Below are 22,801 nucleotides of genomic sequence, written 5' to 3'. Positions count from 1 at the left end.
GTGTGAAGTAAGTCAGAAAGAGAAAAATAAATATCTTATATTAATGCATATATGTGGAACCTAGAAAAATGGTACAGATGAACCGGTTTGCAGGGCAGAAGTTGAGACACAGATGTAGAGAACAAATGTATGGACACCAACGGGGGAAAGCCGCCAGGGGTGGGGGTGGGGGTGTGATGAATTGGGCGATTGGGATTGACATGTGTGCACTGATGTGTATAAAAAGGATGACTAATAAGAACCTGCTGTATAAAATAATAAATAAAATAAAATTCAAAAAGAAAAACAACTTGCTAAGCATGTTGTTTAAATTTTGTGCCTTCCTTGCCCTGTGTCTTGAGGGAAGATGTTAGTTAGCAAGTGCTGCATATATATCTGTATTCTATTCCAATAATGCTTTATAATTGTTTTTTAAAAGTGGCCTTTGTCTGTTAAGTGAGATACGTGTTTAGTTCTAATACCACTAAAGATGTAGGGCCTTGCTGACATTAAGTTCTTACTAATGCTATATATAGAGATATATATAACTACTGGAGAATAGTAGCGACATGAGTATGTCCGTGGAGTCTCTTGTAAAGCTATGTAGTTCTTTTTACCTTAGTTATCTTCAGAATGGCATTTTACTTCTTCATTTCCTTCTGCTGTATCCATCAAGAGAATATGTTTTAGCCACGTTTAACACAGTCTCTTTCCTCCATCCTTCCTTTTTCTTTCCAGTGTCAACATGCTGGCTTAGGACAGCAGGAGGAACCATAGTCAGGGGCCAGATGATTGTGTTTCCCACATAAGCCTGTGTTTAGAAGCTTTGTGTGTGGATGGCTTGGAGGAGAGGAATCAGGAGGAGGGGAACTAGGTGGAAGCTTATATAAGTCTAGGGGGGAAATGAAGACCACAGTTAAGTCAGTGAGAGTGGGGAAAAGAAGGAATGCATCTGAGACATTTAGGGCAGGACTTCCCTGGCGGTCCAGTGGTTAAGATCCCATGCTTCCACTGCAGGGGCCACGGGTTCAATCCCTGGTCAGGGAACTAAGATCCCGCATGGCGCACGGTGCGGCCAAAAGATTTAAAAAAAAAAAAGAGGAGAGAGAGAGAGAGAGATGTAGGACAGAGAATCTACAAAGAGATTGATTGGATATGGGACACTTTCTCAAAGTATGGTTCTTTCATCGGAATCATAGAGGTATTTTTAAAAACACAGATTCCTGGGCCTGGCCCAGACTCAGTGAATCACGATTATTTGGAGTAGGCCAAAGAACAAGTGCCCCATGTGATCTGAGGCACGCTAAAAATTAAATAGTAAAGAGCAGGGTGTTAGGAAGCATGGGACTTGGTTTTCGTCTAGGCATTGTGCTAGGTATTGGAATATAAAAATTTGAGGGCAGCTTAATACATCTTGCCTAGAGTGGTTGACCTATGGAAAATATGAACTAATAGACTATATTAATGCAGATGATAAAGGCTGTGATTGAGAAAGTATAGTGTGTAATGGGAAGACAGAGAGATACTTCGGGATGCCCAACATTGGAGCCCTGGGAAGGCTTTCCTCCTGGGGCCTGAGGGACAAATAGGAATCCGCCAAGTGAAGGGGAAAGAGAGCATGTTTGATTGTTCCAAGCAGAAGTAACTGATGTTCAGAGGCCGTGACAGAAGGAAGCAGAACGCTTTTGAGGAACTGAAAATTTAATGTAGGGAGGAGACAGGCAAGCGTTGAGGTTTTGAGTAGAGAGCCAGATGCTGCAAGACCTTGTCCACCATGTGAAGGAGTTTGGACTTTTTCTTACAAGAACTATGAGGCCATTGAAGGGTTTTAACAGGGCAGCAACATGGTCAGATTTGTGTGTGTGTGTGTGTGTGTGTGTGTGTGTGTAACTTTTTCATTCTAAAATAAAAGTAGAGCACCATACGAACAAACGTGTGGCTTAGTAAAGTATTTTAAAGCAAACGCCCTGCTAACCACAGCACAGCTCCAAAAGTAGAACGTTGCCAGCCACCCTGGGAAGCCCCTCGTAAGGCTCATCCCAATCACAGCTCCCTCTGTCCCTACAAAGACTACCCTGACTTCTAGGGTCATCAGTCACGTCCTTGTGTTTCTTTATAGTTCATTCAAGTGTGCATCCCTGGGCACAAGTTTAGTCTTGCTCATTTGTTAAATGTTTTTTAAGTCTTTTTTATCTGCAGTTTCCCCTCCATCCCTTTATTTTTGTTACAATTTATCTGTGGAAGAATCTGGGCCCTTTGACCTGCTCAGCTTCCCACAGTCTGGATGTGGTTGATTGCAGGCTCAAGATGCAGCTCAGTGAGTTCCTCCACCCTTGGCATTTCCTGCGAACTGACAGCTGGGTGCTGAGGCTCGCTCCAGCTCGGTTTTGATCACTTTGACACAAGCATAGGTGGTGGCTGTTCTCTCATCAGGAGACGCAAAGTGGCTGCTGGTTTCTCCATGTGACAGATTTGTGTTTTAGGAAGAATCTCTGGTCATATGTGGAGAGTAGATTGCAGAGGTCAAACCAGGAAGACCATTTAGGTCTTTTGTGTTTATCCAGATGACAGCCTGGAATAGGGGCTCTGAGAATGCAAAGAAATGTTGGGTTCCAGAAAGTTTTAAGGATTAGCATGTATTGGGTTGGCCAAAAAGTTTGTTCGGGTTTTTCCATAAGATCTTACAGAAAACACCCAAATGAACTTTTTGGCTGACCCAATATAAGACTTGACAATGATATTTGAGGACAAGAAGGACTAAGAACTTTCTTTTATGGGATGCTGAGAGGCATGGGACCTTTCAATGAGATCACAACACTTGGAACTCTTGGAGAGTACTAATAAAGGGTTTGGTTTGGGATCGACTGAGTTTGAAGGGCCTGTGGACCCAAGAGGAGATGTTGAGTTCATGTCTCTCCAGCATTATTTTTAGCTGCCTCCTGTTTGCTAGAAGTGTACTGTGACTTTAAAAAATGTCATCACCAGGAAAAAAAAAAATTTATCCAATATAAAATATGCTTTCAAGTACAACAGACATAGTTTCTGTGGATGATAGGAAAATGTAGAAGGAAAGTTCAAAGAAGGTCAGATTTAATTAAAGTAAGCTTATCACAACAAATAAATGAATAACAAGAAGAATGAGAAGAAAAGGTAAAGTGCTAGAAGAGCCACTTGGGTGTCCTCAAATCACTTTCTGGATGTGAAGCCAAAATGAAACATCATGCCGGCATCACTCCAGGAAGAAAGTATCAGCTTGAGAGAATCGTGCTATTTCTTCTTAAGTTGGAAAAAAAAAAAAAAGATTCTTGATGAGGTGTGGATGGATGGCAATTTGGGTTTGTAACAATTTAATGTGCAATTTTTAGTTCATTTCCGTGATTCAATTACAGGGAATACACTATTCCAAGAAAAGAAAGTCTAAGGAAAGGGAGAGTTAAGAATAAATCCACACATATTGCTAAAATTTTGTATTAACTTTAATATCTTTCTGCCCTAAACTTTGGGCCATAATTTTGAAAAACCATATGGAGCTTACTATTTTACCTTCTTTGGAGAACCTGTTGACATGGGAAGGATTTTACACTATTACTAAAGCCAGTTTGAATCTTTTACTCTTTGCTTTTCTATCATAGCCTGTCACTTGGTTAAAGAAGATGTGACTACATTCAACCTTTGGGGTGGGGTCAGCTTTTATTTTCCATATGACAGATAACTCTAGATCTAAAACTCGGGGAAGTATTTAATGCCCATGGCATGTTGAAGATGGCTCACAAGTTTGGCTCGTAATTTAATCTAAATTTACTTTATCCATTAATTCTATTTTATGGCAAATAGCACATCCTCCAGATTTTTTATGATTCACAAACTCCTAAACTGACTTTTTTCCACTTTGTTGCCAAATTAAGAAATACTCTTTAAAACTGTGTCCCCGGGACATGAAATAAAATAAACATTATTGGTACAAGGTGCTGTTCATAGGTATTATTTCATTACCTCTCTTGAAAATAAATGACTTCAAAGCCAAACAAACGTTTTGGGGGATGAGAAATGTTTTCTTGTTCTTTTTCTACACAGTGACAAATTACTTTTCGCTCTTGAATTGACTGTGTGGGCCCGTTTGGTGTTTCACATCTGCCTCTGTCATACACTGTCTACTGGCCTTTTTGAACATTCTGAACTTCTCTGGTGGTCTGGGATCCTTCCTAATGAACTCATGATAGATTTTCCCTCATGGTTGGCTCCAGATCCTCTGCTGGAAGGTGTTTGGGGCAACCCAGTCTCAACCTAGCTCCACGCACTGAAGCAGGCCCTGGGCCTGGGTCCTCTCTGCCTGCAGGATGCATCTGATGGGCTGCTTGTTTGGTGGCACATTTACCCTCTAAGACAGTGGCTTTCAAACCTTTTATGACTGTGACCCACAGTAAGAAATAAAGTTTACATCCCAATATACACAGAACTTTAACTCTACATATGTAAATATATAAGTAGAAGTTGTGTGAATCAGCCCTTGCATTTAAGTCATGCTTTGCACTCTGCTATTTCCTATTCCATGCCATTAAATTCCACTAAAAATATGCTGGTCACGACCCCTTATATTCATTCCACAATCTATTAATAGCTTGTTATTTATAATTTGAAAACTCTGCCTAACATTGTGATAAACCCATGATTCCTTTTCAGAGAATCCCTTCTCAATATCCCTCTTCTTGAATATCTCCAGTGAGGGGACTGCTTCACTCTTTGAGGTGGCTTCCTTATTCCATAATTGTAGTGTTCAGAGTACTTGTTCCTAAAATATATTAGGAAGCATCGTTTTTTCATTAGGAAACAGTGTGTGTCTGTGATTAACGGCTACATTTCAGGTTTCCAGGGCTGAGTGGAATAAATTCTGCAGCACATTATTTCCAGTTGGCACCCAGAATAAAATCAAGAACAGTTCATTCACTGTTTTAAACAGGCAACTTCAGCAAAACCTTGAAACAGCATATTGTAAAAGAGAGAAATTCTGATAAAGCATTAAAAAGTGGGAATCTTAGGTAAATATTAACCTTACTGAGGAAACCATAATAGAAAGTAAAATACTGTTTCATGTATCCTAGCACCTTAAGGTTGGCCTTATTTTAGTTTTGGTATCTTCCTAACATCAGGGTGGCAAGATTTAGCAATTTGATTACCATTTTTGCCATTGTTAAAGTATCCCTCACTTTTTAAACTTACTGTCACAGGTTCTTTGCCCTTTTGCATGTGGTGGTGTCAAAATCTTAGAGGATTTCTTTAAAATAAATGGGAGTCACCACGTGTTCAGGCAGCAGCAGGAAGATGGTGCATACAAGATGGCAGTGATGACAAGTCAGGTTCTTGAAGGTCGGTGTATTATTCCTAGGGCAGCCGTAACAAAGTAACACAGACTAAGTGGCTTAAAACAAACAGAAGTTGATTCTCTCACAGTTCTGGAGGCTAGAAATCTGCAACCAAGGTGTCAGCAGGGTCTTGGTTCCTTCTGGAGGCTCCAAGGGAAAACTGTCTCACGCTTCAGGTGGTTGTAGGCAACCCTTGGCATTCCTTGACTTGAAGATGCATCCCTCATCTACCTCCCACACGTACCATCCACCACCAACACATACAAACTGCGTGTCCCTCCAGCCTTCCAATATAGATATGTTGTGATTTTAATTGAATGAATATTGTGTTTGCATATTTTAACGAGGCAAAAGCTGTTGACAGCTGAACCATGTCATATACTATGATTATTTTCAGTTTGTGTGCAACTTTTTGTTTTCTCTAGGATTAATAACAGCCTTTTTGCTTTATTTGCTTAGTTTCCTATACACTTATCACTAATTACCAACCAGACTCTCACTCAGTTATGTAAGTCTCAATCCATTCAAACAAGATGTTCTTAATAAGACATTCTTAATTCATCTTCTTGAAGAGGAACCTGCCAAAGCCTTTGACTGGTTATAATCTAGATCTACGGTATGGCTGTTGACTAACTCTTCTTTTCTCTCATGGGGTGGGTCCCCTCTGGAACATGAATCTCATGTTGTCTTCTTTTTGGTATATATCTTAATTTGGGTGGAGAAATTCTTCACTAGTTTCCAGAGGAAGTATTGATGAGCAGGAAATTTTGAAAACTTGGATGTCTTCTTACATTGTGTATCTATTAAAAATTATTGTATGGTTATTTTTTAATACTGTCTTCTTTTAACCTTTATACTAGAGTTATAAGTGATTTACCCACCACCATTACAATATTAGAGTATTCTGCGTTTAAGTGTATATTTACCTTTACTGGTGAGTTTTATACTTTCATATGTTCTCACGTTACTAATTGGCATCCTTTCATTTCAGTTTGAAGAACTCCCTTTAACATTTCTTCTAAGGCCAGTTAGTGGTGATAAACTTCTTCAGCATATGTTTATCTGGAAAACTCTTTAACTCTCCTTCAATTCTGAGGGACAGTTTTACTTGGTAGATTATTCTTGATTGGCAGTTTTCTTCTTTCAACACTTTGAGTATATCGTCCCACTTCCTTCTGGTCCCCAAGGTTTCTTCTGAAAAATCTGCTGATGGTATTATGGGAGTTCCCTTGTAATAAGTTGCTTTTATCTTTTTTTTAAATTTTTATTTATTTATAAATTTATTTATTTATGGCTGTGTTGGGTCTTCATTGCTGCGAGCGGGCTTCCTCTAGTTGTGGTGAGTGGGGGCTACTCTTCGTTGCGGTGCGCGGGCTTCTCATTGTGGTGGCTTCTTTTGTTGCGGAGCACGGGGTCTAGGCATGCAGGCTTCAGTAGTTGCGGAGCACAGGCTCTAGGTGTGCGGGCTTCAGTAGTTGTGACACGCAGGCTCAGTTGCAGCTCGTGGGCTCTAGAGTGCAGGCTCAGTAGTTGTGGCGCACGACCTTCGTTGCTCCGCGGCATGTGGGATCTTCCCAGAGCAGGGCTCGAACCTGTGTCCCCTGCATTGGCAGGCAGATTCTTAACCACTGTGCCACCAGGGAAGTCCCTATCTTTCTATTTTTAAGATTCTCTTTAATTTTTGAAAATTTAATAATGTGTCTTACTGTGGGTCTTTGTAGAGGCATCTTTTTTGATACTCTGGGCTACCTGTATCTGGGGGCCTGTTTCTTTCTCCTCAGGTTAGGAAAGTTTTCAGTCATTATATCTTTGCATAAGCTTCTCTCCCTTCCTCTCTCTTCTTCTTCTGGTACCCCTATAATGTGTATATTAGTCTTCTTATGGTGTCCCATAAGTCCCTTAAGCTATCTTCACTCTTTTTTATTCTTTTTCCTTTTTGCTCTTCTGATTGCTCTCTCTTTAAGTTCACTGATCCTTTCTTCCACTTGATCTAGTCTGCTGTTGAATCCTTCTATTGAATTTAGTTCAGTTATTGAATTTTTCAGTGCTCAGTACAATGCAGTGCTCAGTACTTTTTAATATTTTCTGTCTCTTTGTTGAAGTGCTCCCCCTGTTCATGCATTGCTCTCCTGACTTTGGTGAGCATTTATGACTGTTATTTTGAACTGTCTATCCGATAAATCACTCATCTCCATTTTGTTAAGGTTGATTACTAGAGATTTATCTTTTGCTTTTGTTTGGAACATATTCTCCTATTTGTTCATTTTATATTGAATCAAATCTGAAACATAATTTCATCTCAATATTTATTTCTGACTTAATTTTAAATATCTGAAATAGTTACATGGTTCACAATGTACCATGTCAGAATCATATTACAAATAATGCCATGATAAATAACCTTATGCATATATGTTTTTTATTTGTGGTAGATTACTATAAGTGGTATTACTGGATCAAAATATAAAATGTTTATAAAATTTGTTAAATGTTACCAAGCTCTACCCCATAGGATTTGTACTACTCTGCACCCCTAACAGCATTTTAAGAGTGTGCCTATTTCCCCACAGCTTTGACTAGAGTATTTGTCCTATGTGAGATTTTTACTGATTCGAATGTTAGATCAGTTGTAATTTGATTTAAATTTCTTTTATAATAAGTGGAGATGAGAATTTTGAATGAGGGATGTTTGCCCTTTTTTTTTTGTTAACTGTCTTGTTTGTCACTTGCTCATTTTTCCAATAAGATTTTGATCTTTTTCTTAAATTTTATGAGCCTTTGGTATGTTAGGATAAGTCCAACTGTATCCAGAGTATATGATACAAATATTTTTCCCCAGTTTATTCATGTTTACTTGTGGTCTTTTTTTTCCCCCTGTGCAAAAGGTTTTGTCTTATTTTTTCTTTTAAGCTTTATATGGCCAAAATGATGTCTTTTCTTCTATTGCTTCTTGTTTTTGAATCATAGTTGGAAAGGCTTTTCCTTCTCCAGGTCACAAAGGAATTCATCCATGCTTTCTTTTAAGATTTTTTTATCTCATACTTTATATTTAGATGCCTAATTAATTTAGAGTTTATTTTCTTGTATTCTATGAGGTTTGGATCCAATTTTCTCCTTTTTTCAAATGACTATCTAGTTGTTCCAGTATAACTTGTTGGAGGGTACTTCTTTTCCCTATTGATTTTTGATGCCACCTTTATCACATACCAAGTTTCCATATGTTTTGCACCTGTTTCTGAATTTTGTTTCATTCCATTGGTATGTCTGTCTATTCATATGTCAGTACCACTGTATTCTGATTAGCGAAGGTTTATAGTGTGCCTTCTTCTCTGGCAGAGCTGGCCACCCTCCATCATTGTTCTTCTTTTCACTGACTTCCCTGGCTCTTCTTGCATGTTTAATTTTTTCTTAAAATCAGATCAACTACTTCTAGGCATTGTTTCTCACATGATCACTGGATACTTGCATAGTCATTGACTGAAGTGATGACATCTATGAATTGTTCAACTGAACTTTTATTTATTTATTTATTTATTTGGCTGTACCACGTGGTATGTGAAACTTTCCCAACCAGGAATCGAACCCGTGCCCCCTTCCTTGCATTGGAAGCGTGGAGTCTTAACCACTGGACCACCAGGGAAGTCTTCAACTGAACTTTTAGAAACATTTTACATGTATAAATATAAAGCATGTTAAACCTATAAAATACCAAGCTACTTTTTTAAAAGGCCAAAAATCATTTGATTAAGCTTTTCTGAACAATGCAGGAAATCTGGGTTATTCTCTCCTACCACCTTTTCAAGTTTCAGAATTTCTCCATTATAACAGGTTCTTTCGTAATTTATTATTAGAATGTGATAGGTGAGCCTGTTTTAAATTCTAGTCCTTTGAGCTCTGCCTTTCTTACAAAACAGAGGTCTTCTTATGAAATTTGAATCATCTTAATTATCGTGCTTCTCCCTCTTACCTTTTCAGGCTGGACGCTAGCCCAAAACACACTTGGCCAGCAAAAAGGGATTACAATTTTGAATGCTGTTTGATTCCATTTAAATAGAATGAAACAGCGTACGTGGATAGCATACTTGGATATTTGGATAAAAGGACTTTGTGTCAGCGAATTAAACACTGGAATAATGACACGGCAGTGCCATTTCCCACTTAACAACACTACTACATTAGCTTGGTGTATATTTTCACACTCAGACTAATTCATTTTCTCTATAAGCCGTCTAGAATCCTTTTTTAAGTAAAAAAGAATATTCTTTTTAGTTTCTGCTTTTGCATAATTGACTCCTCAGTATTCTTGAGTAGGGCCAAACTGACCTAAATTTTTGTATTTTAGAATTTAATATTCGGAATATTGAATTTATAGCTTTAAAATGAAATTAAGTGGTAGTACTCTATATATTGAATCCAGTGATTTCATGAATATGGAAATGAAGATTGTGGAAGAAAATGATCTTTTATAGTTCATGGTCGATAAGTCATTTTCCCTGAAGATGTCTTAATATATAGTCAATTCCCATTCTATCGTTCTGTTATCCTTTTAGCATTTGTTCTCTAGTAGGGAGCAAAGTAGATGTTCAAAAAGGAAAGCTCATTGTCTCTTTCTGTGTCTGTAGCCCTGGCTAGCTTTAGGAGCTGAACGTTCTCAGCATGCAGGTTCAGTCAGGCCCACCAGCCCCTGGACCAGCTGGACCTGGAGCAGTACATTAGGAACTTCACGCTCACCAGAGGTCTGTGGGGAGAAGGAAGAATTGTTTCAGGAATGCTACATGGTTGGAATCACATGTTCCTAGGGTGGGCCCTGAGCAACCTTGTGAGCACAGTATCATGATATCTCTCCTCATGTCTGCCCCTTTTCCCACACCTCATGCCTTGTTTCTCTCTTGGTATCATGAACATGGCAGGGCTTTGGAACCCTCTGTTGTATTTCAGCATAAGTGCCCTTCTGCCTACGTCTTGGTAGGTTTGCTGACTAGCCCTTTCTTCTGGCTGGGTTCTTATGGCAAAGTTGGTGACTTTCCTTATAAGCACAGTGCTTTCCCTCACCAGGAAGAAGTAAAAATTCTAGATTCAGGTAGTCCTGGATTCCATTCTTTAACTTAGCTACGTGATCTTCAACGAGTAATTTTCCTATCCAAATACCGCTTTTCCAATCTATGAAATGGGGCTGTAACATCTAATGTGAATTTTGAAGATTAAATGAAATAAAGTATGTAAAGGGCTTGGCACACACTATGTGCTTAATTAGTATGAAATATAACTTCTCTCTTTCCTCCCAACTATAAATAGTTAATTTTGCTTCATGATGCAAATGCCACCCCTTAGCCACCTGATCACACATTTGGAATATGGACTACAAACCAGGCCAGAGTTGAGTTTAACATGCCCCTTGGATAGCTTGCTACCCACTCAGAGGCCCCTAGATCAAGTTTATCTATATTCCGGGCTTACTCTGCTCTTCTTGGCAAGTCACTGTCAGGGTCCCACTGTGCTTCACAGGCAAGGCCACACGGGTTAGAAATCTACTTCCTTTGGCTAAATGTTACAGGAATTACTTACAAAATTTCACATATTACTGACATTTAACATTTATGGCTAGTTTTTATGTTTAACTTACAGAGGGGAAGAAAGACGAATCACAATTGCCATGAGTCATGTTTTTAAAAGCAGTGGTAACACATGACTCTCCTAACTTACTGGAGGTTGTTTCCAAGCACAGAAAAACTGAATGACTTTCTGTCAGGTTACTGTCTTCAGGACTCTTTTAGAATGAATAGATTGATTTACATTTTAAGAATAGAACTGACCTGGGCTTCCCTGGTGGCGCAGTGGTTGAGTCCACCTGCCGATGCAGGGGACATGGGTTCGTGCCCCGGTCCCGGAAGATCCCACATGCCGCGGAGCGGCTGGGCCCGTGAGCCATGGCCGCTGAGCCTGCGCGTCCGGAGCCTGTGCTCTGCAACGGGAGAGGCCACAACAGTGAGAGGCCCACGTACCGCAAAAAAAAAAAAAAAAAAAAAAAGACTAGAACTGACCTTATATTGGCATATTTTGGTAGTGTGAGCCAGTACATGCTATAGGCAGAGGTGTAGCTTATGTGCAGTAGACGCCGCTGCAGCGAAGCTGGCAAATGTGAAGCTGGTGCTGCTCTGCCCTGTAAAGTTACATCTGGGCATTTCTAAAGAGCTCATCGCTGCACTGTACGTTTAAATTCTTAATTCCTTTAAGGCTTATTTCATTTTCTCTTACATTTATATTTATACATGAACATCTAGTGTCTAAAATAAACCAGATTTTGAAATATGAATCTTCTACTTTATGAATTTACTATGTAAATATTTTATAGGGTTATAAAACTGTATGTTATCTCAAAATGAGAAAAAGAAGCATTGTTTTGAGTTCTACTTTTTGGAAACGTTTAACAAACAGTGGAGCCTCATTTAAACATACTTTTGAAAACACATAGACTTGCTTATACCATGGATCAAATCATGACCTTCAAAATACAGTTACATATGAAAATCCTGGTATAAAATTGTCAAGCTGTAAAAAGTGCTCAGAAACAGGACTAATAACCATAATAACATTGTAAAGGGAGTTACGAGTTGTCCCCTTGTTTCCAGTATTTTTTTTTTTTTTTGGCGGTACGCGGGCCTCTCACCGTTCTGGCCTCTCCCGTTGTGGAGCACAGGGTCCGGATGCACAGGCTCAGCGGCCATGGCTCACGGGCCCAGCCGCTCCGCGGCATGTGGGATCCTCCCAGACCGGGGCACGAACCCGTGTCCCCTGCATCGGCAGGCGGACTCTCAACCACTGTGCCACCAGGGAAGCCCCTCCAGTATTTTTTTTTTTTTTTTTTTGTATATCGTTGATTCATTTAAATATTTAAATATCAGTGACCTCTTGATACCTCTTAGATTTTAAATACAGAACTTCTGTTATTCCAAGTATTTATTTTAACAGTATTTGTATAAATGAAATATTATAAAAATTTAAACAATATTATACATAGACTATTCTGTGAACCTCATAATACCTAAGATTAATCTTAGATACCTAAGTATTAATCTTTTCACAGATAATAATTTTCTACAAAATATCTACTAAGACTATATGGAAAAAATTTGAATATAACTGATCATTTAAAACAAATCTATGCAAATAAAAATGAATGCCAACATTGTTATTAGACTTTTTATATTAGTCATTGTATCAAGTAAGCTGTCAATTTTTAAGTAATAGACTCCTTAGATTGCCTACTTTTGTACTCTGTACATAGTAGTTCAAAAGCATTTATGATAATGGAAGCAGTCTATCCACAGGAAATTGTTATAAAAATTCTGATTAGTGAAGCTACTAAATTTTGGAAAGGTTTTTTATGTCTCTTCCTTTTACAGTCACAACTTGATTTATGGAAATAGCACATCATGATAAACCCTATGCCTTTCCCCACCAATACCGTGCACCCCAACCCAGGCAATTAATAGTTCCTTTCTATGTTCACATCATTCTGTTTCACATAAATTCACTTAAATTCACCTTTGGAAATATTCTAGGCAGCAGATTTTAAATGTTTTGGACTCAGAACTCTTTTACACTCTTAAAAATTAATGAGGACATCAGACATCAAAGAGCTTTGTTTATGTGGGCTATACCTATTGAAATTTACCATACTAGAAATTAAAGCTAAAAATTTTTTAAAAATATTTATTCATTCTCTTGAAAGATAAATCCATTTCATATTAACATAGATAACATATTTTTAGGCAAAAAATAACGAGATTTTTGGAGACAAAATATTTAGTGTGAAGGAGATCATTGTTTTATACTTTTGCAAATCTTGCATATCTTCTTCTGTATTCAGTTTGTTGCAGTGTAGTGTTTAAGTTGAAAATATGAAGAAATATGAAGAAAATCCAGCTTCACACAGACATCTGACTGAAAAGGGAGGAGTATTTGAAGAGTCTTTTCAGATAATTTTGACAGTTTTCTTTGCTACTGTACTAGAACTTGACAAGTGGTAGTTTTGTAAAAGTTAGTTCTATGTGGAATCCGGATTATAAAAGTTAGTTTCAATGTGGAATCTGAAACCATCTTAGTTAATAAAATTCCTCATATATTTTAATTGGTAAAAAAATCCATTAGTATGCTTTGCACTTATAATGAATCTTTTATCTTTGTATGGTTTTGTAATATGCCTTTTTTATTTGAATGTTTATTCACTGAGTTATTCCCATCTTCCAAATGTTGATGCATTTAGTTATATAATATAAAAATAAATCACACTTGTTATCAATACAATTTTTCCAAAATTCTTTTTTTTTTTTTTTTTTGCTTGAAAGCTCAAATTTTGTCATTGTCAACAAAACCTTTCAGTTTTTCTTGAACTGGCAGGCTTCCTTGTTTCAAAAAGACTTCCACTTAAATACCCAAGTCTAAAAAACTGTAATTTGTCAGTTGGTCATTCTCTGACGTAAAAACGATGTTTCGTGAAAAAGCAAGGAGCTAGTTCAGCTCTCAACTAAATGCACAATTTCTTCCTCGTGATAGTTATTTACTTTGCTACGGATAGTGCTTTTTACATACTTCCCATTTCATCACATGGGCTATTAGAAAGATATGAACTAAAAAGGTTGAGATTTTATAAAATTAATAATTTTTACCACTTTATCAAGGATATTCTTAAGTGAAACTGGCTTTTTTTTTTAAACTTAGAGTGCACGGCAGTATGCAGAATCATACAAGGATTACTAGAACAGTTCAGTGCCCCTGCCTGGCTTGCTAAGATGCCAACATTTTTAACCCACTAGTACTTTTGCACCATTAGTGCAAATATCAACATATAACATCTTTATATTATTATGAGAATAATTTGTAGTCATGGATCCCCTGAAAGAGTCTCAGAGACCCCAGGGGTCCGTGGACCTTAATTTAAGAATAGTTCTCTAAACAGGGGAAAGTATAGCTTATAAAAAGGAATACAGTAAAACTTTTCCTAACTAACCTCCTCTTAACTTACTTAATTTTCTTAACTAACCACCTCTTAACTGACTTGCCAATGAAATTAACCTCCGTTCCTTGTATAACTGGCAGCAGCTCTCAGAGACTGCTGAATGTCAAGGCTGTGTCCATTAATTTCTGTTGCCACCCATGGAATTATGTGCTTAGCAAATGTCAGTTGTATTTGTTCTCAAACCAGTTTATGCCACTTTCACTAATACCTGTAATTACACAATTTTAATAATATTATACAAATAGAATAAGTGTGAGTTTATAAAAAAGAATTAATAGTTCCAAAACCAACTTAAATGCTTTGGAATGACTTACTATAAAAAATTGCTGTCATAATTTAATGTGGATGAGATTAGTAAAAGTTTAGGGAAAAACTCATAAAAGTCTGGAAGGATTCTATATTCCTTCACAAGTATCTTTAATTTCTTCCTATATTAAAGAAACCAAGGCTGGAAATTGTGATGATGTGTTATATGTGTTCTTTGCAGGGAAAAACAATGACACTGATCCGTAGACCCACATTCAAAGACAAGGCTTTTAGCTCCCCTTCAAAAGATTGGTAAATATGTACATATAAATATTTTAAGCTGAAATAAAATTCATATATTAATACCTGTATCTTTTTTTGTGATTCTTAACATGCTTCTTTAGTAGTTTTAGTAGCTGCTAGTTAGGATCACATTGAATACGATAGTTCCTTTGCTGCTATTCATGAGCTAGAAGCAAATTTCCTTTGGTTTCCATGACAGTAAAATATAGTCTCATCCATAATTACTCTCTGTATCTGAAGATGAAGCTGGGTAAGAATGTATTGGTAAAGAATCTAGGTAACGTCTTAGAAATGTAGCTATTACAGATCAGATTTCATAATGATATAGTGATGCACCTGATGGTACCAGGAACTCTTTTTTTTTTTTTAAATCAGTGGGCTAGGATTTTGTTGAATTGGAAACTGCTTGGAGTAAGCAACTATACGTGGGAACTTGGAAATTTTCTCACAAATTGCATAGTACTATTTCCTGAAGAACAATTATATTAAATGTTCTTTTATCTGTAAAAAATAAGTTCACTGGTGTATCAGACGTGTCAGGGCTCAGTAGATGGTAGCAGCTCATTGATGCCAGCTTTATCATGGCTACGTGTATGTGCTGTCATTTATAGGTGACATGGTGCAAAGACACAGAGCTGGGGAAAAAAATGCCTTGGAGTCTCTGCCTGCTTCCCCAATCACTATAAGTCAGTGAAGATTGTGTTTCTAACTCCCTGGCAGTGAGCTTGCAGTCTGAGTTGGTTTTTTTCCTAGAAGTAGGGAATTAATTTACACTCTTCATAGTCTGTTTACAACCAGTACACACACTAGCCAGCTGACTGGCAAGGCAGCTTTGTCCATGGCCAACTGGTTAAGAAGCTCAGCAACTTTAGTCATTTTAGCACCAGACTGTATCACTAGCACAGCTAACCAAACACTGAAGTTACTGTTAAATACCAAGGGATTCTTCCAAATTCCTGATTTCTTAATCATCACATATTCATTGTCAACGGTGTAGCCTAGTTTTATAGGCTTGTTCCTTCATTTTTTTCTTTCTTCCCCAAAATATTTATTGAAAGTCTCCTGTGTGCCAGACACTGTTGTAGGATTGGGGATCCAATAGTGAATACAACAGAGAAGAAAAGATAACCCTGCCCTCGTAGAACTTCAATTCTAGTAGGGGATACTATGCATATGCATATACATATACATACTTAAACGCTAAGAGGACAAAAAAGTGAGGAAGGCAAATGAAATACTGTGAGTTGGGGAGTAATGCTGAAGTTCTGACAGAGTGAGCAGAGAAGGCCTTACTAAGATCAGGTCTTTAATATAAACTCCTGAAAGAGGAGCACAGTCTAGAACGGGTAGTTTCTCAGAACATCTTAAGTATTCTTAACCTAGGGTCTGTGAGGTTTGTATGGGAGAAATACTGCATCTTTAATTTTCACTAACTCTAACTGAAATTTTAGCATCTCTTCTAAATCATAAATCTGGATAACCAACTATAGTAATATCAGGAGAACCTGTAACTTTGTCACAGATATTTTCACGTCACATTCAGTTACTCTGTACATCTCAAAATATTATTTATGCTCATCACTACTTATACATTATCATAGTTACTATCCCTGCCATTAAATCTTGTATTCTAATGCCTTAATAAAGAAGCACATATATCACAATTTTTAAAAATATCTGTACTGATAGTTATATTTCAAAGTAATACCTTTCCTGGTATCCCTAGGTATTATATGTTATGAATTAACATATAAGATATTATATGTTAATATGTTATTATATGTTAACATATTGAGAAAGAGGCTGAGGCTTCACTAGTTGGCCAAAAAGAGGCTCTGGCATAGAAATGTTAAGCTTTAGTTTAATCCCTAATTGAGAGCTTTCTTCCACCTCCCGCAAGTACAGCACACCCTTCATTTGTTTCCCTCTTTTAGAGATTACTCAAATACATCCTGAACAGATAGGGAGGGTTTTCTGGATAATTCCCTAGAACTGTGATTGCGAAAGATCCTTTTTCGCTTCCTGTGTCATGCAGGCCAAACACTATTAATGTACTTGCAGAATTATGTAGCAAGTCAAGCAGAAATGTGGTTTCCGAGAAAATGACAGTTTAATACTTCACAGATCAGCTTTTATAGACTTCCCTGAAAAGTACTTGAAGAATCTTAAAGGCAGTGCACTTCATTCTATGAGAAAAAATGAGACGCAGAAATCTGAGTTAGAGTCAGCTCATTTTACTCCCTTACACCAGCGTTTTAGCCACTCTCCTCATCATGGCATTGACCAAGCGGGTCTGTCTAGATTGAGAGGTCCCAAACTGTACACCGTGGTACCTCCACCTTGACCAGCCCGTGGGAAATAAGATAGGATATACATACATGTTGGACAGTTTCAGCACAGCAACCATGGAACAGAACTGAGAACCCTACTTCAGGTAGAAAGGGGAGGGCAAGCACTAGTTAATGGGTACTCCAGAGAATCTTGATCTGCCGTGACGTTATGTGCTTTCGATCTCTTTGAATATATTCTTCTACCTCCCATGAAGAGTAAAGAAAAAAGTCAAAAGTGGGCTTCTCTGTTGGCGCAGTGGTTGAGAGTCCGCCTGCCAATGCAGGGGACATGGGTTCATGCCCCGGTCCGGGAAGATCCCACATGCCGCGGAGCGGCTGGGCCCGTGAGCCATGGCCGCTAAGCCTGCATGTCCGGAGCCTGTGCTCCACAACAGGAGAGGCCACAACAGTGAGAGGCCCACGTACCGCAAAAAAAACCCAAAACAAAACAAAACAAAAAGTCAAAAGTAGAAAAATCTCAACATCTTGATGTTGCCAGAAGCTGGAGAGAGAAAAGTGTGTACTCTGTAATTTTCACATTAGACACACTTTATGCTTGTGTCTTATGTGGAGGGAAATCTATCTTTTGTGTCGTTAAACCTTTTGGATTGTATCTCCACTTGTGTCCTTTAGTTCTGAGAAATAGACACTTTAAAAGTGTGATGAGGGCTGTGAGCCTGCTGGCACTCATTTGCGTGGCTTCTTTTCCTTTACAGGTTGGTGAAAGATGCTCCTTGGGATGAAGTCCCGCTTGCTCACTCCCTGGTTGGTTTTGCCACTGCCTATGACTTCTTGTACAACTACCTGAGCAAGACACAACAGGAGAGGTTTCTTGAAGTGATTGCCAATGCCTCGGGATATATGTATGAAACTTCATACAGGAGAGGGTGGGGATTTCAATACCTGCACAATCATCAGCCCACCAACTGCATGGCCTTGCTCACAGGAAGCCTGGTCCTGATGAATCAAGGTGCGTACGGACACACCGAGGGGATGCCTGAGCTGACATCACTTGTAGTTACCATGTTGTGAGCAAAGCATTTATATAACTAGTCTAAGTATATGTTCATGCTTGGATCCTAACTAAGCCCATAAGATGAAGTGATATCTGGGACACCTCTTGAAGAGTTGAGAGACATTTCTTTCCTCATTTCTGCTTGTTATATTAGCCTGAAGGTTACTTGAGTACGGCGTTTGATTGTCCCAAGCCATATCCTTACAGCACAGGATCAGTGATGAATCTTCCTTTTTCCAAAGATTTTTGACAGTGAAGGCAGCCAGCCTGGATAGGGTTCTTAAAAGCTGAACAGATGGTTTATTATATGAACTGAATAGTCCTCATACACAGGTGTGTATCATTACAGCACTACTTTTTTTGTCCCTCTAAAGACTTTAAAACAATCAGTCTACATCATTCAGGTCAAATTTGGAATTGACTTTTGTGGATCGTATAGCTGCTTTACCTTATTGTATTATGTAATTGCTAATATTGCATTTTCTTTGTTCTTGTAATTCTGACTTCATGACAACTCCTGTGGAAGTCTATAAATGACTAAATAAGATTATGTTTAAGAAAAACAACCCTAAGGTCATAGTAAGTTATTAGAATTAAATATATACTCATAACTGGCACATCTAAAAGAGTTTAACTCTTGATTATATTCCCCATAAGAATTAGTAAGCGTTTTGCACATTATCCAGCATCAGATTCTACCCAAGCCTACCTTTCTCCCTTGTCATATGAACCATCACTTTTAATTAGGTCTTAGAAGAAAAGAAACTAAAATTAATTGAGCCTATGGCATGTGCTAATCCTTGTCCATATTTTATTTAATTCTCACCTCAACCATATAAGGTAGCTGGGATTGGGACCCAGTTCTAGACAAACTCAAACTTCATTGTCTTTCCACTGTATTTTGTTACCTCTCTCAGAATAGAAGTTCAATTTTAGTAACTTAAGGAAAGCTTGATTAAGAGGGTAAATTTTCATGCTAGCTCCCTTTGCCCCCCACTCTCACAAAAACAAATGAAATTTTAAAAGTCAAGAGGTTAAGCCATGTGAACACCTACCATCAGACCATTTATAAATCCACAGGCCTGTGGAAAGACAGCATCATGAACTGGTGGAAAGAACCTTGGAGTGAGCTGGATCGCAGCTTGGGGCCTTGAGTTTTAGTCTAGCACAGTTTTATTTCCTTAGATAAATTTTAGTTCTTTACCAACAGGAATAGAGCTTATTTCTTCATTCTTCACAGTAGACAAAATTGTTCCAGATATTAAGCAGGCACCTAAAATACTGGCTCGCATTGGGTCAAAATTTGAATTTTCTTCTGGCAGGAGTTTTCACATGCCTTTGTTTTCTGAGTAAAGTAATGGGTTGCTCTGGGATGCACTCTCCCAGAGCCATTCCATAAGCAGCACACACATTTCTAAGAAGATGGGACAAAAGAAGGAGTGAAATCTCTGGTCCTGCACATCTCAGTTAATAATCAGACTTACGGCCCCGGCTTTCTTGGCAGCCTCGCTCTAACTGTAGGAGCTACCTCAGCCGCACTGTGCCAATCATTCCGTGTTCTCAGAGCAGCCTTGTAGATACTGACTGAGGCAGCTTAGTCAGGTGTAGCTCCTACTGGACTCAGATGAAATTTCAGCAGTGAGAGAGTTAGGGTTTTTCCTCTGTTCTGCTAACCCTGTCTTAAGGCTTAGGATACAGGGCCCACAGGGTCACACGTATGCAGTTTACAAATCAGTTGGAAAGAAGACAGGTGTGAGATGTTTAAATGACTACACCATACTTTTAATATTACCACGGAATGAAATAAGGGAGATCATGAAGTTAGGATTAAATATCCAACGAGTGTGTTAAGTTTGAATTCAGGAGAACAAGGTTCTTTAGGTGAGTTTGAGATGGTTCATGAAACGTTGAAGGATGGATAGGATATGGATAACTGAAAATAATGAACATTCCAGGCAACGTGTATGGATGATGGAAAAAAATACAGGGCAGAGCATCAGTAACAACAATATTGGTACCTTGTATTGACAGATTTGAAGTTTACAAAGGTAGACATTGCCTCATCTCATGAATAGGGTTTTTATAAGGAAAATCAGGTAATATCTGGGGAGCAGTGAGTAGCAGTTCTAATTTTAAACATCAGTCACATTGGTATCTGATTGGAGATGGAGGATATAGAGAGAAAAAAGATGAGGATGATTGAGATTTTAAACTCTGGTGACTAATGGAAATTGAAAACTATGCAGAAGGCTGGCAGGTCAGGGGTGGAGCTGGATGGGAGAAGGAACCAGTGTACAATTAACAGTAACCTCTGCACAGCAGAGCCTGAAAATGGTGCTGCACCCCCATGAGATGAGAGCTTGGTCTTACTTAGCCTGGAACCTTGGATTTAGGCTGGGAGGTACCTGGTGGTACCTGGGCCTCTGGAAGCCCCCATCCCCAGCACACCTAGTAGACTGTGGTAGAGGGTTCAGCATGGGTGATCACACGCACGTCTATGGGAGTGATACAACAAAAGTCCACTCATTAGGAGGCAGTGAGCTTAATTTTATCCTTAGGGGTTGTGTATTTTAAATACAAGCAAACAAAACAAACCTTAAATCTAAAGACCTAGGTTCAGATCAAAGTTCTGTTCATTTTTAGTCATATGCCAGAGGACAAGTCAACCTTTCTGTAATTTTGGGGTAATAATGCATAATTGAGTTGTTAAAAGGATTAAGTAAGATTATGTTCGGTGCTGTGTGAATTATAAACGTTACGAGATGTGAGGACTTGTTATTGTTGCCTGAACGCTGGTCTCACAAGAATTATAGGAAGATAGCATTTTCGCGTCAAAAGGATTTTAGAAAAAATTTTAGACCTTTAATTTTCAGCTGGGGAAATTGAAAAATGTGGCAGGTTGAAGAAGTGCTTGAACAAAATCATGTGGCTCGTTTTTGGTAGATTAGGGACTCCCAGTTGATTTTTGTCACCTTTAGATTGCCACTCCAATGGTCTCTCCAACCCCACTGTGCTGCCTTTTCCAATGCTGTGGAATCTAAAACCACGTAAAGGATGAGGTATTGTCTTCTAAGAACAGGACACGTTGGAGAATATTCATGTAGCATTTATTGTATTTGCAGCTCGTTAAAAATTCTGTAAAATAATGGTGACAGTTTTTGTGAAGCGGAAAACTTCAAAAATATTTTCAGTGTTTTCTAGAAAAATTGAGTAAAAGTCTCAATGTACAGATCCTTTCTTGCAGACATAAAGTATGTACAGTTTGTAATCTTAGATATGGTGTGGTTTCAGTTTATTAAAGATTATGAAATGACTGATACTTATTTAAAGGTTTGTCTTTAATTAATAAATGACCTGTATTCAAGAACTTCTTAACTTAGATCATGGACTCATCATAAACCTGGACTAGCAGGCTGTTATTTATAATGTTGATAAGTGAGAGGTTTCCAAAATGCAATTTGCAGTATAAACTGGTCAGATAACTCAGAGGGTTTTATTTGGCCATATTTTTGTTTTTAGTTTGTTACAGCCTTAGTCATTGTTTCCATGTGTTTTCATCTTTCAGGGTATCTTCAAGAAGCTTACTTATGGACCAAACAAGTTCTGACCATCATGGAGAAGTCTCTTGTCTTGCTCCGAGAGGTGACAGACGGCTCCCTCTATGAAGGAGTTGCATATGGCAGCTACACCACTAGATCACTCTTCCAGTATATGTTTCTTGTTCAGAGGCACTTTGACATCAACCACTTTGGCCACCCATGGCTTAAACAACACTTTGCATTTATGTATAGAACCATCCTGCCAGGTACAGTGAGGACTTAGAAGTGGGAAAACATTAAACTACTCTAATTTTTTCTGATTACGAAGATGGACTAGACTAAGAAAAGAAACATGGGATATGAGCCATATTGAGGTTAAAGGGATTTTTTTTTTAATCAAAGAATAATCCAAGGGTTGTGTATAGCCAGGAATATTTGGAGAGTTAATGTGATTTAGGTATTATAAAGCTTAGAGCTTAACAGATCAAATATAATTTGTAGCCTCCACAGTACTTTTATTTTTGTATGTGTACAAACTTGGGTACATATACAAACTCATTTTCATGAATCTAAACGAAACAAAAAAAATTATGATTACATGTTAATTTTCCTTTATGTGTGATCCCTAATTGATCCTACTTTACTTTTTTAGTTTTAAATTTTTTCTTCCAAACTATACAAACATGATTCAAAAGAAAGATTACATCTACATATTTAAATTGGGGGTTTAGTATTCTCTTAACACATTTTTGACCAGAGACGTATTACAGGCACAGGCGTTAGTTTCTGCAGAAATCCCCTGGCCGATAATGTGTTAATACTCAAAATATTTTATGGAAATAAGTGGTATAAGATATAGAAAGCAAACCAAAAAATGAATTTCTGGGACTTCCCTGGCGGTCTGATGGTTAAGACTCCGCTCTTCCACTACAGGGGGCGTGGGTTCGATCCCTGGTTGGGGAACTAAGACCCACGTGCCACGCAACACGGCTGAAAATTAAAAAAAAAAA

General features: G+C 38.2%; 1 protein-coding gene across 9 annotated transcripts in view; it reads left to right on the top strand.

Annotated features, from left to right (window-relative positions):
- DSE (dermatan sulfate epimerase) overlaps positions 1 to 22,801 on the top strand; it is a 115,331-nt gene that overhangs the window by 85,906 nt on the left and 6,624 nt on the right. For 7 of the 9 annotated variants that reach the window (XM_027088090.1, XM_027088098.1, XM_027088113.1 and 4 more), the window contains 2 exons: positions 17,954 to 18,207; positions 21,818 to 22,057. In XM_027088090.1, coding sequence (XP_026943891.1) covers positions 17,954 to 18,207; positions 21,818 to 22,057 — 494 coding nt within the window. Of the gene's footprint in view, positions 1 to 14,845; positions 14,917 to 17,953; positions 18,208 to 18,406; positions 18,571 to 21,817; positions 22,058 to 22,801 lie in introns of those variants that run through there. The other 2 variants (XM_027088123.1, XM_027088140.1) reach the window with 2 other exon arrangements.

Source organism: Aethalodelphis obliquidens, unplaced genomic scaffold (assembly GCF_003676395.1).
Source record: "Aethalodelphis obliquidens isolate GAN/ISIS:26980383/991018 unplaced genomic scaffold, ASM367639v1 scaffold3, whole genome shotgun sequence".
In the NCBI taxonomy this organism is placed as follows: Eukaryota; Metazoa; Chordata; class Mammalia; order Artiodactyla; family Delphinidae; genus Aethalodelphis; species Aethalodelphis obliquidens.
The sequence above is the reverse complement of the archived record's forward strand: the minus strand, read 5'-3'. Positions and strand labels throughout refer to the sequence as shown.